This window comes from Tinamus guttatus, unplaced genomic scaffold, assembly GCF_059628265.1.
Source record: "Tinamus guttatus ecotype Peru unplaced genomic scaffold, ASM5962826v1 Tinamus_guttatus_pri_ptg000134l, whole genome shotgun sequence".
Lineage (NCBI taxonomy): Eukaryota > Metazoa > Chordata > Aves > Tinamiformes > Tinamidae > Tinamus > Tinamus guttatus.
In genome coordinates this window covers 275615-295198 of record NW_028288668.1, presented here as the reverse complement: position 1 = coordinate 295198, position 19584 = coordinate 275615, and the positions used below count along the sequence as shown (strand labels likewise).

Genomic DNA, 19584 nt, shown 5'->3' with positions numbered 1-19584 from the left:
CATGATTTTATCCTGCTTTCACATCTTCTTTTTTTATTGAAAGATAAAACAGTAAGTGGAAAGTGTTCAGCAGAAGCAAAGAGTACCATTAACTCTGTGGGCTACTTTCAAGGATAGGGAGCCAGAATTTTGTCTTCTTTTGTTAAATACAGCTTTGGGGGGAGTTATGATATTTTATCATAGCTGAGGATGGATCACCCTAGAGTGTGATTTACAACTATTGCATTAACTTGCTTTTATCTAACTCATTCAGAAGTTCACTGCCTGGTGGTCTCACCCATTTCACAATGTATTTCAGCTTCCCAGTGTTTCTCCATAGCCAAATGCAAGGTCTTGAATTCATCCTTCTCAATATTGATACTGTTGGTCGCTCTCCTTCTCTTTCCATTTGTGACTGTGTATCCTCTCCTTGCTTAATACTTAGCACCAGTTCTCCTGAAGTCCTGGGCAGAGTTTGGGGCAGTAGTTTTTGGCAAATAGTCAACATGAAATAATCTACCACAGCTCTCACCTGACTGCCTTGACAGCTAAGACAGTATCCTGAAACGTCCCTCCTCTCCTCTGCCTTGAGCCCATTCTGCTTTTAGCAACAAAGTCACTGAAAGAAGGAGCAAGAGGAAGAGAGATACTTGGACAACACTGATTATCTGGAAATTGAGAAAATAGAATACCCAAGTCACACTCTGTGAAAGCAAACTGCCCTTGTCCTGGGCATTTTCCTCTTTTCCTCGGAATTCTCGTCTCTAAGCATGCTTATTGGAATGAAGTGGAGACCAGCCTTCCTTGCTAAGTCAATGGTCTTTTTTTATTATTATTATTTATTGTAATATGGCTGTACCTCTTTGTCTGATATTTAACAGCAGTAACTTGTTAGTCTTGGCAGTTTCTTCCGTTATTTTTTTCAAAAGATTTGTGTGAGGATCCTTGTTTTGCTACCAGCAAACTTGATCCAACTTTCAAGCTGCTGTAGGGCATCTGATGTGTGTTTCAGGCTTCTTTTATTTGGTGGTGCTGTTCACTCAAGAGCACTGAACCTTTTTTATCCCTGTGAGTTTATAATTAGATAGCAGTGCAGCTGTCTGGTCCAAAACATAGCAAAGGACAGGCTTTGCTTTTTTTGTTGAAAATCCCCTTTTTTCCCCGAGCTTTTGAAAATGTTAACAAGTGATGTTTGCTTGAAAACTAATAGATTGTTCAGGCACTATATGTCTCCTTGAAAATAAATAAAAGCAACACTGGAAAATCTTCTGTCTTTAGATGTTTAAATTATGTGTCTCTTGCACTGCATCTCTGCGATGATGGTACCAATAGCAGATTCCTAATTTCAATTTTTCTGCTTTTGTGGGTAGTTGCTTCTCTAACTGGATTAATTTCTAAGGACCTGCTGTTTTTTTTTGTCTCTTTCTATAGCAGCCTGGAGCATTCAGCCTTAATAAAGGCAAGAAGAGAGAAAGGGCTTGTGGCAATGGGTGGCTATTTCAGCATGGGGCTTCCCCTTTTCTGTGAAGAAGAATAACATGGTGTTGTTACTGAGAGAATACAGTATCTGTGTCACTGAGGGTAAAGAAATACCTCCCTAAGTCAAGAAATATGATGTATAGTATAACCGTGCTGCTAGGACAAAGCCATCTGCCAAACAGAACCTGAAAAGAGTGTTTTTGTTTTGTTGGCTTTTCAGTGCACAGTAGCATGTTCTTACCTGGAGAATGATTGAAGCTTAAATCAAGAGGAAAGCAAGCTGCAATGATGTCCTTATTCTTTTCTTTTGCTATCCATCTCTCTGCTTTTCAGGGAAGGCTTGCAGAATATACATTTGCGTGCTACTCTGCACAGAATTTCTTTGGAATACATAATTTTCAACGTTTCCTTTTTTTTTTCTTTTTGAAAATCTAAGTCGGCTGTATTTATGGACTCAGAACTTGTGATTCAAATTCCTCTTCCTTTGGTGCTGAATAAGGAATCCATGTTTGAGACCTGCTTGTTTACATAAGTTAGATAGCTCCTTCTCTGATATTGTAGCCTTGAAATCTCTATAGATATCTGAATCCTTTAAAGATGTCTAGTAGCAAAATAGAACCCAATACTGTAGAATGAATTTCCTGAAACTAGTTACGTTAATATGCTACCATGCTCTTGGTGGAAAGTTGTTATGGGGAAGAGCCGCATCTTTATGAGACAAAATTTCATTTGTCCTTGAATTATTTCAGGGAATATTCTTGGAATGTAAAGAGCAAATAGCATACTCTAATCACCTATATTTTAATTCTATCTGGTTTCTTCCGTTGGTTTCTCATTGGTTTTTCACTACTTTTAAAATAATTTAAAAATACCTCTGATATGTCTCAAAGCTGAACAGAATGACCAGTGACTTGGTTTTCCTCCCAGTTTCAAATTGCCATGAGAGAGAGTTGTGAAGAAAACGTGTTTGGAAGGACTTGCCCGTAATTTGCTATATTTGTAATCAACACAGTAACTTTTCTGGTGAAAAGTCTTCTAGGACAAAGATAGTTTTTTTTTGTTTGTTTGTTTGTTTTGTCTGATATTGAGTTAAATTTGCATGGGAGAAAAGGAACAAAAATCTGCACACTGTAATATAGACTTTGTTTGGTGTGAGGCTTATGTATTATTTAGTATACAAATCCTTCTCAACTCAAAGCTAGTCATTCAGATTCCTTGAATAGCCAAGATGAAGGATGAAGTGGATGAAAATGATTTGGAGAGCTCTCACCATCTCCAGGGACTTTATCTGTCCTAGCACAGACTTTTAGATGGCAAAAGTTAAATGAATAACTTCTTTAATGACTTATGCTCAGCCAGAGGCTGAAACAGAAATCTAATACTTTCTAATTAAAAAGTATTAAAAGATTAAATATAATGGAAGGACTTCCTTTATAGTGAGAAAATACTCATTATTTAATCATCTAAATACTGTTATTTCAGAGTTCAGTAAGCCCCTCTAAATGATTCCGTAAAATTTAACTTTGTGTCTTCTCTGTCTATTCTGAGTACTGTGTCTCAAGCCCTAGTTTTGGAGAGAATTTTAGGATTTTGTGCTGGGCTCTGAGCAATCTGATGAGATCAGGATCTACATAAAGGCCAAATGAGTTATACTGTAATAACTTCTGATAACTCAAACATAAGACTGGATTCCTGAGCTTTTCTTGTTCCTTTGAAAGGTATCACAGCTGCATATGTCATTTTATGACCAAAGGGCAAAATGCAAGTCCCAGAAAGATTACAGTAGCTGGGATCCAGCATGTATTTTTTTTAAACGAAACTTGATTTGGTAGGAACGAGAACATTTTGAGATACGCTGTGGCCTACTGCTTGTCTTCATCTTCCCTATCCCTTCCACCCCTCTCCAGTCCCAGAAGCCAGTCACACTTTTTTCATGTTAATGAGAGCTTTTTTTTTTTTGGTACAACTGTCACTTGTCCATTTTTTGTTTGTCTGTTTTTTGATTTTAAGCAGTGAAGGCATTCTGTTCCTAGTCACAAAGTCACTTTTTCTCTCTAAATGTTACAGGTATGAATAATGTTCTCTACAAAGTCTTTAAATGAATTATTAGAAAGAGCAATTCTTAATTAAAAATTTTAAAAAGAAAAATAGTTTCTTTATGATTTCATCTTCAAATATAGCTCCATAATTACTCTTTTCAGTCTACAAAGCTCCGATGAATGGCACATGAAACAAAATTATATGAGTATGTAAAGCCAGATAATTACATAATTACATAATTACATGTGGTATCTTGTCAGTACATTGCTTGGATTAAGGAAAGTTGTATCAAAATAATTCTGTTTCGTCATTCTGTAGTAAAGTATTTCCTCATCTGGGAAGTGCCCAACGGTCTTCTGCTTGTAGTACTTCCTTTCTGATCGTCTATAAATTCAGCCAGTCTGAGAGTGACTCTTCATACTTTAATATATATTCCTCAATGTCTTTGACATGTCATATCACCACATGGATGAAGAGTAACACTGTGCTGACATGGCCGCAATGTCCAGTCATTTTCATGGACATTATTCTTCTGTTCTTCTGTTCAAGCTTCTCTCAGGCCAGGACCATGAATCTGCCTCTCTAAGAGAGTCTGGGCAGATATAATCTTTTTAAAACATCAGTTATTATCTCTTCCTTAACTTTTGAGATTCTTAGAATTGCCTCACAGTCTTAGCAATGTGCTCCCCCGCCTCCAAAGTTGTCATGAATTTCAGTTAGCATCAGAGCTGGTTAAACTAAAAGCCAGTAGTGAGTGCCAAAAAGGGATGCTGGCATTTAAAAGCCATCCTTGCAGAATATGTGACAGTATTATAAGTGCCGCCATGCTCAAAATGTTACCAGTAAATTGCCTTCATATAGCAGATTCATTTTTCAATGTGTCCTGCAGCATTTGAGAATAGTATCTCATAACAGCATATCTGTGTGATCCACAGGGAAATGAGGCTTGGGGAATTTGGACCATTCCCAATACTGCTGTCTACCTCAAACTTGCAGATTGCTGGCAGTCGCCAGCAGCTAAACTGTGCTGGCAGCACCTGCTCCTGAAATATGTTTTCGCCTTCAGACGCTCTGCAGTTTTTGTCTGCTTTCTCCTATCATTTTCCAGTTTCCTTTGCTGAAAAAGGAAATGGAGAGGAGGCAGCAGCAGCCATGCCTCCTTAGTACGACTTCTCAGTCTTTCCAAAGATGTTTGCTCTCCCAGCACCTTGTTCCCTCGCTTGGATTCCCCAGCCCTTGTGGTACTCCAGTGTGGGGCAGAGAAAGTATGGAAAAGCTTACATCACGCTATAGCAGCTTTTGAACAGCTTATTTTAGAGGCAAGACCACTGGCACATCTTCTTCTAGGGCATGTTCTCCTCCACCCCAGATCCAGCAGCTCATCCATATGCTTAAAGAAGTGAATGAAGCAAGCACATTATATGCAATGCATATATTGGCCCATTGCCATCTTGGAAAGGTTATGTGCATTTTTCACTACATCATTTTGGACCACATGCTGTAGGTATTCCTGCTTGAGCAGGGGAATTGGACTAGATGATCTCTAGAGGTCTCTTCCAACCTCAACCATTCGGTGATTCTTAAGCAGGTTCTTAATTTGCCTCAAGACTTGGCTGTGGCAAGGTGCGTCTCAACATGAGTCCTGACCATTGGCTGCACCTGGTCTAGTGTCTTGCTGTCAGGTCATGTCAGTGCTGCAGTCACCTGTGCAGTCCTCTCCAGTCCCATCTAAAAGAAAATTAGGAAAGTCAAAGAGAAAATCAGTCTGTATTAAGTAATGCTTTCACTGCTATTTTTTCTGACATCTTAATGGTGCATGCTTTTAAAGAGTCAAGAGGTTACATTCTGATTTAGTTGAAACTACATAAAGCAGTCATCAAAAAATGTCTGGAGTCTGTTTAGATATGAGCTCTGGAGACTTGGAGCCTTCCCTTGACTCTTAGTGTATGAGTTGAGCATACTTCATTTGTGATGGGTAACTTAGCAATTCCCTTGTGATGTGCTAACCTTGAGGATACATCATGACAGAGCGTTGTGCCTGCGTGGGCACATACAGATCATGATGTTCATAGATCTATGACACATGCATACATCTGGTTAGCATACAGTACAAGGCTGCTTTTAGAAAGTTTAAAAGCTGAGTGCTCAATTTGTACCATGTAACCATTATCCCTAAATGGATCTTATTAGATTTTTTTAGCAAGTACCAAAACTGGGTGATATTTTAAGATGCAGTCTAATACTCCTGTGTTTGTTGTTGTTGTGTTGTTGTCATTTGATTTTTTTTTCTTAGTAAAAACCTCTCTGCTGTTCAATTTAATTTTAACACATGTTTACAATTATGATAATAGCAGGTAGTTCAGTACATGTGACCTGGTGGGAGGATAAATGTTATTTGTTCAGGGAACCTGATGCCTCCTAAATAAGGCTAAATAAGAATGTAAAACTCATAAATTAAAGTCCTACAATGGCTACCAGAGTCCTGCATGATTAGTTAAGTTTCTGACATTCTAACTTCATGTCTTTTCCTCTAGGAAAATTTGCCTAAAATTTTACTGACTTCTTTATTATAATTTCTTGGCTCTTTGTTATTCCTGGACTTTTCAGGACTACCAATTCAAGGAAACAGATTATCCTTTTTCCCTGAGGAGATTCTGCTTTAATGTTCTATGTGGTGAAATTTTCAATAAGTTATGTTCAAAATTGTTGATATTCTTGCAGAATATATATGCTTGCGTATTCACCTTTTCTTCAATTCTGACCAACTCCTTTCTGTAGGAGTGAGAATTATTGCTTTCTGTTGTCATGGAAATAGCTCTTTTACTGATACTTGCGTGCATGACTTAGCATATGGCGGATGAAACATTATATTAACTGATGTTTAAAATGTATGCTTCTTATTATGGGAATTGAAAATTTAATGCATTGTGTAGCATGCTTAATCTTTTCAGTACAAGGCTAAAAAATATGCTCCAGCCCAACCTAAGAATTATTTTAAGGTTCTGCCAGCTAACTTGGATGCTTATCCTTCCTTAGCTTCCTGTAGGATGTTTGCTTCTCTTGATGTCCTTTGCTTTAGGGTATTCAGGCTTGAAAGCTTGTTTAGTGTTGTACAGCAATCCATACAGCACCATCTTTACTTTTCTTCCCCCCCCCCCCCGCCTTTTTTTTTTTTAAATAGAAAAGGCCTGAAAAGTTAGTGCTCACAGGGCATGTATGCAGGCCAGGTTCTCAGAGGCAGGAGTTGAGTTTTCAGTGGACTTGATCCAAAGACCACTGAAAGTAATCACCTGTCCTTAATAGAAAAGACAGGTTTACTGAAGGTGGATCTTGCATTGTGCTTCAGCCACCTGCCAGACTGAAGAACTATCAGCCCATCAGTGGGGGCAGCTGAAGCCTCTCACACTCGTTCCTTTTCCCTCTTGATCTCTCCATACCCTCCATGTAGCCAGGAGGGCAGAGGGAGCTTGCTACTCCTTAAATTGTCCAAGGAGGTTGAAGGTTATGTTTCTGTTGTATAGATGTACAGGAGAGGTACAAGCACCATCAAAAGAGCCTGAACATTGCTCATGCCTGGAATCTGCAGCACATCTATAGATTGTGGGAGCTTCTGCCTAGATGCCCTGAACTTGCATTTGGACCCTCATATTTAGAAATTTTGTGGATGGGATCCTTCTCCAACTCCTCTGTCAGAGAGCTGGAGTTTCATCTGTGGACACCTTTATGACTTGGCAGAACCTGCTGTATTGTCTGTGAGGTGGACAGATCTTCTATGATGCTGATTGATCTTCTGGATGACTATGGAAACAACAGCTCTCCTATGATGCTGGTCGATCTTCTGGATTATTATGGAAACAGTCAAAAATTGTAATTGCTTGAAAGATTAATGATAGGAAAATGTGACTTTGACTACAAATAACCAGCTCAAAAAACACATACTTCCTCAGAACAAACCTATACTTCTATGGAGAAAGCCAACATCTGTATAAACTACTTTCATTGCAGTAGACAAGTGATTAAAACCACAATCTTTTGTTTGAAAGATTTCTCTTAATTTAAAAACAGGCCCGGCTCTATCAAGTTTGAGAATGAATGTGACCAGAGCTTGTGGCTGTGCAGTAGGCAGGTCAAACTCTTCTTTTCCTAACAACATCAATGCTACATTGATCTTTTCACATGGGCTGTGCTTTGCAAGTCATTGAAGAGGTCATTGTCAAGAAGGCCAATATGCTGAACCTGAAAATGTGTGATGTTTCTTTCATGATTTTTTTTTCAAATTTTCTTGAGCTTTCTGCTGTCGAGTTTCTTTAATACCCTAATTAGCTTTATTGTTTATATTACTGTCATTCTCTAATTATAGCAATCACATCACTGAGTAGTTGAGGATCTTCTGCTTTTTCCTCTAATTATGCTTGTTTTGTCAAGTCTTGCTGTTTCCTGCTGCTTAGTCTTATCCATGTGTTCCTACTATCTACAAATTGATGTTGTCATGTACTAATGGTTTTCAGATAAACTTTCCAGTTTTACCAAACTGGCTGTTCTTAGCAATCAGCGGAAACCCTATAGTTCCATTTAAAGGTGACAGGACTGATACTAATAAGTGGGGATAACAAATGCACAAAAGAAAGTGAGGTTGATGTCTTTAATCATCTTTCTAAATCCATCACTTAGAGTTCAATCCCTTCAGACACCTTCCACAATACCTTTATCATCTCCTTCTGGTTGTATTTGCTGCTATCCTTCAGCGTGTTGGTTAGTTTATGTCAGTGATGAAGACTTTGTGCTCTGGAACACAGAGCAGGACACACCAACTCTTGCATATGTTTAGTGCAGCTGGAAGTGTGTACGCTCAAGTCTATACAAACTGCCAATTTTAAGAATTTTGGACAAAATTCAGCTGAGTAGACAAAAAGTAGTTACGGATTCCAAAACAGTTTCAAAGCCAGTTTTTACAAATTTCTGTGTGTCTAACAAGCAAGCCTTAACGCAGAAAAACCATGAGCTGCTGCTCAATCCCCTGTGGTGTGAGGGTGTCCCCTGCTCTCCACAGACGTGGGCACCTGCAGAGAGTCAGGGCAGGTCTGCAGCAGCCGTGTGCTTGGCGCCGGCCCTGGCTGGTGCCTGAGGTCAGGGATTGTCAAAATGTGCCTGGTGCTTTACTGGTAGGGGAAGCAGTCACTGCCTGGAGCAGAATAGCCTTGTTCAGAACAGAAAGGGACCCACCACTCTATGCGTTAGAATAGTCTGCCTCTTGGGACTTGAACATGTCTTTACTGGTTTCAATGATGCTATGGAGGTAGGGTGTTCATCGCACCCTTTGGATCACTGGAGAAGAAATTGTGAGAAGTTCTGGTTTTTAGGTATTTATTACTCAAGTAGCAGGAAATGGCTCTGCATGCTAATTCTTCAGCATCTTTTGTTGTTTGTGTCCATATATTTACCTTTCAAAAGAAACAGTTTCCATACATATTGTCTAACCCAAAGCAGTTTTGGTAACCGTTAATTAGAAAAGAATGGATTTTTTTTTGTAGGAAGGTTTCTAGCTATTAATTTTAAACTTTGCACAGGCATGCAAGCAGAAAAGTAAGTCCAGAAGGGTTAATAACATGTATCATGCACAGTGAGATCAGAGAAATATGCAATATATACTTTTTGGAACCTTTTTCTGTGCAGTAAGTTTAACAGCAGAAACAGCTGATCATTCTTGATTTGAGTTACATAAATTCATTGCTCACCATTAGAATTTTTATTAAATGTGTTATCATACAATTTTCAAATGTAGTGGAATACTAGGATTAGCCAGAAGTGTATCAGTGATGTTCAATGAGCCTGCGCTTAAAATCCTGATAGTATTTTACCTATAGATTTTATATTAGAGATTTGATTTTTGTAAAAGCTCTAGGTAAGCTTTTACTTCTAAGGCAATGATAAGATTAGATTAGAATGTGCTTTAAGATGTAGGGAAATGTTATTTGGCTTAAACTTCTGGTGTGAGTGGTATTTTTTCCTATTTCAAAAAGGGAATGCCTTCCCCCCAAAAGGGAATGAACTTCGCTCATCTCTTGTGAGCAATCATCTCTTCACAGATGAAGTGTCAGTGTAACCTAGCACTTGAATTCTCATCTGTCTAACATCTGACCTGCAGTACCAGATAATTCAGTTTCTCTAACAGTTCATTCACTTTTGCTGAGATTGCAAATACAGTGCTTACAGAAGAGTTTGAGGGAGAAGTGTGGCCACTCAAGGCATGGCTTCTGGACGACTACAGAGGATTACTGCCAGCTGGGAAATGGAAGCAATAACTGAAGGTTTTAATTTTACAAAGTCTGAGTTCACACTTAATCTCCTCACATTGCAAGTAATTTAACTGTCCTCCATTATGATACTAAGTTAAGTATACCTACTGTTTTCTTTAGATTTGTCTTACATTTAAAAGACTGTGTTACGTGTCACCTTTGAATATTTGTTACTCTGTGACTTTAGAAATCTAGAAAAAGCAAATGACATTTAAGGTTTCCATGTAATTCCTGTGCCCATCACATCTAACATGTTCAGGAACAGTTAATCTGTGTATGTCTAGCACATTTCTTTGGGACTCTCTGGTGGTGGGTGGTCTCAGTTACGAAAGAAATTCATTTTTATGTGTCTGGATAATGTGTTTTGTGATTGAAAATGTCGCTAGAAGAGCCAGATCTTACAGATGCTCTAATGGCTTGGTGAATTTATCTCTCTCCAAAACTCTTCCCAGAGCTAGACTCCTTAATTGTGATTGATTCTCTTCAGCCGTTTCTTAAGCTTTGAGGTCTATATTTTAAGAAGACTCTTTGCAATGCTAAACTGAAATATGGCAAAATATACCTTACTACCTGGTTAAACACTAGGACCAAGACATGGTAGAAATTACTTGGAAGGGTTTATACCCTAGGAATGAGGAACTTGCAGATACCTCTTGTCCTCTGGCAATAGGGACAGAGCCTGACTCATCCTGCCAAGGCTGTGGTGCCTTTTATGGTTTCTTCTCTCAGCTTCAGGTTTGGTTTAGGAGTGACATGTATTTGGGGGCAAGATTATTCTGTGGGCCAGAGAATTTGTGAATTTAAGTTGTTATCAAAGGGGGAATATATTTTCCACAAAGGTGATAGCTGTCATAATCCATGGATGTCCAAAACCAAGACTTAGTATAACTTTAATTAGGTAGCATTAGGATATTAAATTCCTAAAAGTTTAGTTATATTCCGTCTGCATAGATTGGAAGTGCAATTCCCTTCAAAGTGTTTTTTTTTTCCCCCCAGTTTTCACTGCACCACTTTTATAATATTGCTGAAATTTCCAAGAGAAAACTAATTTCAGATGAAGTTTTCTTCCTTAATACAAAGAGTGGGATGGCTGTTTTAGAGATTAGTAGATTTCTGGTTGTCTACATGTCAAGTTACCTCTGTGGAAGATAAATTATCCTGTTATTCAAATGTTTTACATGGTATACTTTTATAAACTTATATGAAAATAGATAATTATTTACCTTCAGTATTTTGCCTCACTAATATTACTGCACTGTTATCTGCCTTAACTTTAGATGTCTAAAATGTAAGCATGGAAATGTCAGTTAATTGCCTAAAGTTCCTCTGGCGTTTAGAGGAAAATTCTTTGACCATTTTAGACTCCAATTGTAGGATGAGGCAAACATCTCTTACTTTGTTGAGTCAAGTCCCCTTTGACTATAAGGGAATTCAAACTTAACAAAAATCCTAGTATACATGAGCACCATTATTAAAGAATATTAAATAATATTTGACTAGTTAGGTAATAGTAAAATGCAAATTAACTCTTTTTTTTTTCTTCTGCAAAGATATCACTTCAATTTTTCCAAATTATTCAGCCCAAGGTCAAAAAACACTTGCTTTACAGAGAGGACACCATTGCTGAAGGATTCCTCAGAGGAAAATGGGTGAGTTACTTTCATTTTACATGAAATAGTTCTTTGCTAAACTCTTCTATTTAATCGTACATGAATCTCTCTTATATTTTGAATCTCTCATATTCTGACACCAAGCCTGCTCTGAAATAATGTGAACACCAGGGGTGATGAAAAGAGATTTACCTTGGAAGAGCCTGAATGAAATAAAAGGGTCCGTAAGTGCAGAAAGAAAGAATGTAAGCTCTGAGATGGGGATGTTTAGAGAACTCTAAGGATGAGTAGCTACAGGTCATGTGCTTGCGTTGCTCCTGTGTGCTGTTGTGTCTGACACACTGGAAGACCTAGCAGAGCTGTAGGGAAGGTTCCTGAGGGGTTGTACATGCTAAATCCTGAAGCAGGTCTGCCTGGTGCACCAGAGGGCAGCTCTACCAGGTGCACCTAAATATTGTGTTATTTTTTTGTTTTTGCTCACTGCTCTACTCAGCTGTGTCACTGAGGGGAGCTCGGTCTGTACTAAATAAATCTCTTTCCATGATTATTTCCATTAAAATCACTAACAGTGAAGCTAACACACGCAGGAGCAATTGCATCTGTTATCCAGTGAAATAGACCACTGTTTTAATTTTGTTTACTGAAAATGTGTGACAGATTACGGTGCATGGCTCTTCATAATCCAGATTTTACCATGGATGATGATTCCTGGGATAACAGCTCTGCAGAATTTGAACAAAGGTTTCAGCTGGGAAGTGGATTGACCAGTTTGTCCAGATCTGCCTCTTCTGAGAGATATGAAATCTTGGACAACCTCCATGTAAAGTTCAATTTATCAAAGATGAGGTCTGAATTCAAACATTCATTTATCTCTCTAAGAATTCTTTTTTTTTTTAAATTTCATTATATATGTAATCTTCTATGTGTGTAATGCAATCTTTCTGTGGTCATTATAGTAACTCTTTAAACATACACAATGCAAAATATAACCAGGCATTTTTGTATCTTTAATTCATTAGTATACTTCATTCTTTATCTCAAGGTAAACTTTGGCAAGAAGAGAGTTGGATCTGTTAATATATTAAAAATACAATATAACAACAAGACTTTTTTTTTCAGGATATTATCTCCTTGTTTTTAATTAGCAAACCCTTTAATCTCAGATACTAATTCTCTCTGCTGCTTCTAGAGTTTCAACACTTTTTCATACTCTGCTATGACCTCTGCTAATAGCTCTTTGGATTTGCAAAGAGTCCAGGCTTGCATGTCCGTATCTCCGGGTTGACCTGCAGATGCTTTTTAACAAGGCGTCCATGATTTTTTTCCCCAATATGCCTGTTTTGCTTGCATGTCACTTTACAGCTGTTTTCCTTCTTTCATCATGCATATTATATTGTGTGGAGTGCCACTCTCTTGCTGAATAAATGAAGTGGGATAATTTCAATGGCTGCAATTAGTGCAATATGAGCAGATGTGAAGAACTTTGGCAGAAGTCTTTCTTCACACTCTCAGCACCTTCCCTGGTATTTGCTGGAACAAAGGCATTGAGTAGGACTCTGGAATCAATTGTTTCCAATATGGCATACATTTATATTTTGGAGAGTAATATATTTATCTGGCAGAACTTCCTGTGAATTATTTTCATTGCTTTAATGTTGGTTGTACATACGAGGCCAGCTCCTTGGCTCTTGTAAAGCAGCATAACTCCACTGAGATAATAAATGTACCCTAACTGCCTGACATCTCATGCAGATCAGACCAAAAATCATTCGGTTTAGAGCAGGGGGTGAAATCCTTCATAGATTTATATTTCATGCATTTCCCACTGGAGTCAAATAGGTTTGTGCTGCAAGCATATATCAGCAGTGAATTTGGCACTGAGTTTGTACTTGCATCACTGTGCCAGATTAGAACTGCAGAGAGAGACAGATTGCAAAACATGGGCAAGTCAAAGGCTGATCACTTCTCAACCATAAGCTGTTAAAAGCACTGCTTCCCTAATACGAAATACCATGAAAACAAACAGACAAGAGGAAAAAGCCTTCTGAATTCTACATTTAACAAAATAACCTTTTTCAAAAGCTTTTTAATTATATTTTGTCAGCTCCTCGAGACGACTTTCTGCTATTTGCAAACAAGTGGTTATGAATTCATAAAGGCTTAATTAATGCCTTTTGATTTCTCCTATGTCTTTAAATCAAGTTATTGATGTTTCTTGCTTCAATAGTAATATGAATTATTATTGTTATTTTTAGAAATTACAATTCAGAAGTGCAAGCAGAAAATGTCAAGCGCATTAAAACTATATAAGTGGACTGGGCTTTAATAATTCTTAAAATAATATGTTTTTGAGAAGTAGAACTTTGTAAATACAGGGACAATAGACAAGCAGGGGAGAGAAAAGTATGACTGAGCTGGCATTAGGTCTTTTCCATAGATCACACAGTAGCTAAATAAGTCATCAATTGCAAGGTACTGATAATGGCTTTTTTTGGTCATTCATCCTGTTTCAAACCTTTATTATACTCCCCCCATGCCTGCCTTGCTTTTCATCACAGTAGGGCTATTTGTTGTTTCCTGAAGAGCCCACCTAAGTGACTTCCTATCTTTGCTGCCTTATCCAGATTTTTATTTTGTACAAAGTCTGTGTAAAATTTCTACCATTTTAATATAGCACCTTTGTAGCCAGATTGACTATGACCTCATATTTTAATTCACTTTTTTTTTCTACCTGTTTGGAAAACACTAATGAGAAGAAGGAATCTTTAGAAAACAATATTTTTCGAAAATGGATCCCCAATCACTCAGTGTTCTCAATCAATGAACTTGATTTAGAAACTGATTTCCACTGTGATTAAAAAATATTTCTGACGCTCTTCAGACTAATATTTTGTTCTACAGCATCTGTCAATGCAGCTATTTATTGCAGTGTTCCCTTCCCTCCCTTCCCAACTAATTATCCTAGTAACTTGAAATGCTTTCCTTCTTGCTATCATCGGGCTTAAATCAAACCCTACATTTATCATTCTGTCAGGAAAGCCATGCAACTTTTAAGTGTTTACTTCTGAAAAAATAGGATGAGAACATCAATGGCTTCAATTAATAAAAAGATGTAATAAGGGCAAGTCACTCTCTAAATCAAGGCATCTGTGTAACATACTGATGGGCAACATGAAAATAATTTATTGAGTTGCCTTTTATGGTAAGATACAAAAATACTAATTTAAAATTGATGTCTGAAGATTTATTACTCAGGAATATACATTTTCTATGTCTAAATTTTTAAATTAGACTTTTTCTTACTTCACCAACTAAATAGTAAGCTGTAACATTTCAGAACATTTGATTGCACTGAATAGCATTCCCTCAAAATGCACAGATGTGCTATGGAAAAAAATCTAGTTCTTTTTGCCTGTTTGTCTAGAGATGCTCATGAATTGTTTTAAAGAGATACTTCCAAAACTGAGAGATTCTTAAAGTTTATTTGGGAATTGTCTTTTCCCAGTACCTTTAAGGATGCATATGAGAACTCTAATTTTGAGGAACTACTTTATTATAAAATCCCTCTATGCAACAAGTAAAATATGTGTAGAGCCTTGATTTTAAGCTTTTATGTAAGGAAAACTGCACTGATGCTCAAAACAGTGAGAAAGTAAGCCCCTTAGAGGGAGCTGCAAACTAAGTGGCCTGTGGCTGTGTGTATTGGTATTCCATGTGAAATTGGGCTTTCAGGCTAATTATGGGATTTTCTTGGTATACTTTCCCGCTGATCAGTCCTTGCAGAAATGCCCTTTCTGGGCTGGGGAATGTGCGATCCCTTGCTGTCCACACACTGCCCTTGATGGGCCACAGCCAGGTGCTGGGGCAATGCCATGGTGTTATTAGTTGTTATCACTGTGCTGTCTGTGATACCGGCTTTGGCTCGTGCCCCGCTTTGCTCCCCATTTCCTTCCCCTTGGTAACAGTGGTCCTTCTACTTATGCTAGACAGGCTCTGTAGCTTGTCCCTCCCCATGGTGGCACATGCAAAGCCGCTGGGGTGGCTCTGTAGGCAGCCTGGGGAAGCAGGGGGCAAGCAGCTCTCTGTCCTGGCACCAGCTTGTGCTGCAGCTTCACTGCAGTTTCCCAAGGGGCAAATGGGACAGCCCAGTCCCATGACATGGGACTGGGCTGTCAGCAGAGTGAGAGCAGGAAGCCCTTGTAGTCACTGGTGCACCCAAGCCCTTGCTGACCCTCTCTAGTGGTGTCCATACTGTGAAAGAGGCTGCACGGTTTCACCCAGAAGTGCTTAGCATGATGGTGCTGAAAGTGAAAAAAGCAAAAAGATTTTCTAAAAGTAATCATTCAATAAATATACGTTTCTTGCATTTCAGATGCTGTCTAAAATTCCTAAAAGTTTCAGGCCTTTTTATCTTTGTAGTTGTCTGCTCTGTAAGTATTGGATTCTTTCTTTTTTTTTCCCCTCCCCTCCTATTGTAATTGTAATTACTTGTAACTCCTTACAAGTAATTCAGAATGAGATGTGGACTTAGCCAATAAAATAATGCTTTAAGGATGGGGACAAGATGGCAAAAAATGAAAATAATGTGCAGAGCCTTATATGTGCTTGGACCACTCTTTGGTGTAGTAATTGCCACCTTGGACAATGTGGAAGAGTTGGAAATTGAATTTGAGGAGGCAATTTAGACTCAAATTTATATGTCATTGATAGGTTTTAGGATTTAGGATGAGTCTTCTGATACTATTTAAAACCTGGGGAATATTCATAAGTTCTCCCCTGCCAAAATGTTTACATTTACATGGTCATTCTCTCATGGAAGAAAATAAACCATGTCAAATCTTTTGTGGACTCTCTGCTTTTCTGAGTGGCTGTTGAAATAAAAAAACTAGGAGTAATTCCTGACAGCGAGTGCTTGCAGCCCTCGAGGAAAGGCAGAGCCTCTCTGAAATAAGAGAACTGAAAGTCTAGAAGAAAGAAGAACATATAGCTGTCCTCTCAGCAGACCAAAGACCTCAATATATCTTTAGAAAGTCTTTCCCTTCCCCCTTCCCCCTTTCCCCTTCCCCCTTCCCCCTTTCCCCTTCCCTTCCCTTCCCTTCCCTTCCCTTTCAACAGTCTGTATTCCTCCCTTCTTCCTCTTATTGCCCTCATTTTTCTCCAGGAAACATACTCTCTTTTTCTGCCTCTGAACTTTAAGCACACCTGTGTTTTCCTGTCCTATTCCTAACATTTCACATTCGTCTTTCCTCTCCTCCTCCTATCCCATTAAGGCATGTTCTTAATCTTTGTTGTGCCTCTGTCACCACATAAAAGCATCACCATAATTGGCTTTTAAATGTGCCCATCTTGTGATGCTGAGAGACGGTTAGAGGCAGATGTTGAGCAACTCCTCTCCCGGCTTTTCTGCACTCACTTCTCCACGGTAGCAACATAAACGGCACAGCTGGATGATGCTGGGAAGCAGAGGAGCTGTCAGGAGCGATGTGCAGGAGCGCCGTGCTGGGAGCACACGGGCAATCGCAGTGCTCCGCTGTGCAAAGGACGGAGCATCGCAGGAGGCAGGCAGCTCGCCACGGGGCTCTGCCCCTGCAGTCTTTGACATCAACAAAGCCTCTGGCTGCAAAACTCGCAGTTCTTTAACTGCCATGAGGAACACATTTTTGGCTGGCAAGGTTTCTGTATCACAGGATGAAAAAAAATGACTTTCCATATTCCCTCAGATGGGAGTGTTTATTTCCTAACAGATGCTTAAGATTACAAATTTGCTCTAAGAGGCAATTGAATGAAATAAATCAAGTATATGACTTTGGCAGAAAGTTAAAGTAATGAACATTACTTGTCCTTGCTATGTGTTCTATGGCAGGGTTTCAGTTGTAGGGCAATATACCTGAAAATATTGAAGACAAACTTATGATTTGTTATCAAACTTATGAGTTGTTTGAAACAGTTTCCTTTAAGCATTTGAAACAGACTTTGTAGATAATTTTCATTTTTTGTGTTAATACAGTTTAATGTGTGTATATATATATATATTTTTTTTTTCTCACCCTAGATTTTATTTGGCATCTATCCAGATCGAGGTGAGCCCTGGCAGATGTTTGCTGTATCACCTCTGGAAAGCTTCTGTATCCTTCTCATGAAAATTGAACGGAAGTTTCATTGATAAACTGGTTGAAAGGCTGCTTTCTGTCTTGTATCCTGAAAAGATTCAGTGTCTTCAGAGCCCAGGCTGTTCTTAGACTTTTCTTTTGATGTTGGCCACGGTCCTGCTCACCCAGTCATCCTGAAGGAATCCACCTGTCTGGCAAAATTTGTGCTTTCCATCTAGGCCCTGTGTCTGGTTTCATTGCATGAACTCAAGAGTGTGAAAATGCGTTGCAGCCCCGCTGGGTTAGGTCCCATAAAATAGTTGGGACATGGTTAGGGTCCAGCTGCAGTGAACACTCCCTGGTCCAATATGGTCTGTGATGCTATACAGCGAACCACTTTGAAAGCAGCTAAGTTGCTGATGTACAGGTATGTTTTGGTAACAGATTAGCCCAGTTGTATGTTTGGATTGTGCACCAATCCAAACATAGGTGGAGGTGCTGGATTGTGAACCCATATTTTTCAGTGGAGCTACAGATCCCCTTAGAAATTTTCATGATCTGTAGATCATGATCATGAACAGTTCATGATCTGTTCAATAGTGAATTTAGGTCTGCTGATTGTCAAGGAACTATTCAAGAGAGCAAGCAACAGAATAGCCAGAGATAAATACGATTCACTGTAGGTGAATTAAGACCTGAATGTGAGAAGTCTTTGAGGGATGAACATTCCATTAGTAAGCAAATAAAGCTTTTGAAAAGAAACACATTTCTATTTTACATCATTTTTATAGTTTAATCAGGCTACTTTTTTTTTTTTTTTTGGTTCTTATTCCATCAGCCTTAGAAAGTGATTCAACTATAGACATATTTCAAAAGCATCTGAAGTTAGGTGTTTGCTTATTTAGGTAGGTGTTATCTGATGGAGGAGCCCCCAACTTGGAGAAGGGGGAGTCCGCTTTAAATTGTTTCGGCTTTAGCATTTTCACTGTTGTCAATAATGGCACAGTATCACACCAGTATTAGTAAGGTAAATGAGGAAGAAAAGATTAATACTTAAGGGTCATGTATAGCAATTAGTTGTTGAGATTGGTCTTTGGAGGAAAGCAAGTGAAGAGGTAGTAGGACCAGTGATAGCATCAGCTGTAGATCCTTGCCAGTATCCTGTTCACATCAATATTTTGTCCTTGAAACTATGTTTAAAAGCTCCTATTTACACATATATGTATTCATAGACAGCATCAGGACTGTAATGGCTCAGTCTCTCAAATCAAGGTATATTGGCAGCAAATCTTTGCATTCAAGCTTCAGTCAATTGTCATACTATAATTTGGGGATTTGCTCTCTTTCCTCAGATTTTGGGTTGTTTGTGATGTTATACATGTTGACTTAAAAACCAGTTATTCCATTTACTTGTTCCAGGAAAGTGCTGGTATCACTGCGATAGGAGAACTAGCAAGTGTTCCTGTATTTCAACTTTTACCTATTATGTCAGGATGCTTTTGCCAAATAGCTGTCAGACAGTGAGAATTATGCCAATCCATTTCTTCAACAAACCCAGAGCTGAAGCTTCTTAGCCTTTGTCATAGGTGTTGAAAACTGGATGTTCTGTCCTTGAACTCCTCTGCTGAGGTTCACTGATCTGTGAGAAAGTGAGTAAGAGGTAAGAAATCCAGCAAAGCCATGCCTTATTTTCAAGGTGACATGGTAATTCAAGCAGAAGGGTCAAGGAGAAAGATTGAATTCATAAATGAGGTTTGGAAAAGGTGTGAGCAATTCTGAACGTCACCTCACTGGCTGCCATTGGCTGCCAGACAGTGACATTGGCTGCCAATCTTTATTTGTGTGGATGTAAACTCATATGTTTATCCTCTGCTTTATTACATAATGAAGAAAGAATTCGCCTTTTTGGCTAGGCTTGGATAATGCTAGCTATTCACAGTGATGTCAGAGATATGATTTCTGTTGGCTGACAGACTGCAGTATTCCCAGGGGACATCAGGAGCTTCTTTCTGAATTTGTACAGCCATTTCTTGGTAAACTGTCAGGTGTACAAACCCTTAGAGGATATTATATCAGACAGCTTTGGGTGGA

General features: G+C 38.7%; 1 protein-coding gene across 1 annotated transcript in view; it reads left to right on the top strand.

Annotated features, from left to right (window-relative positions):
* OCA2 (OCA2 melanosomal transmembrane protein) overlaps positions 1 to 19584 on the top strand; it is a 162946-nt gene that overhangs the window by 10999 nt on the left and 132363 nt on the right. The window contains exons 2-5 of the mRNA XM_010222642.2: positions 11345 to 11443; positions 12062 to 12250; positions 15777 to 15834; positions 17457 to 17529. Coding sequence (XP_010220944.2) covers positions 11345 to 11443; positions 12062 to 12250; positions 15777 to 15834; positions 17457 to 17529 — 419 coding nt within the window. The remainder of the gene's footprint in view (positions 1 to 11344; positions 11444 to 12061; positions 12251 to 15776; positions 15835 to 17456; positions 17530 to 19584) is intronic.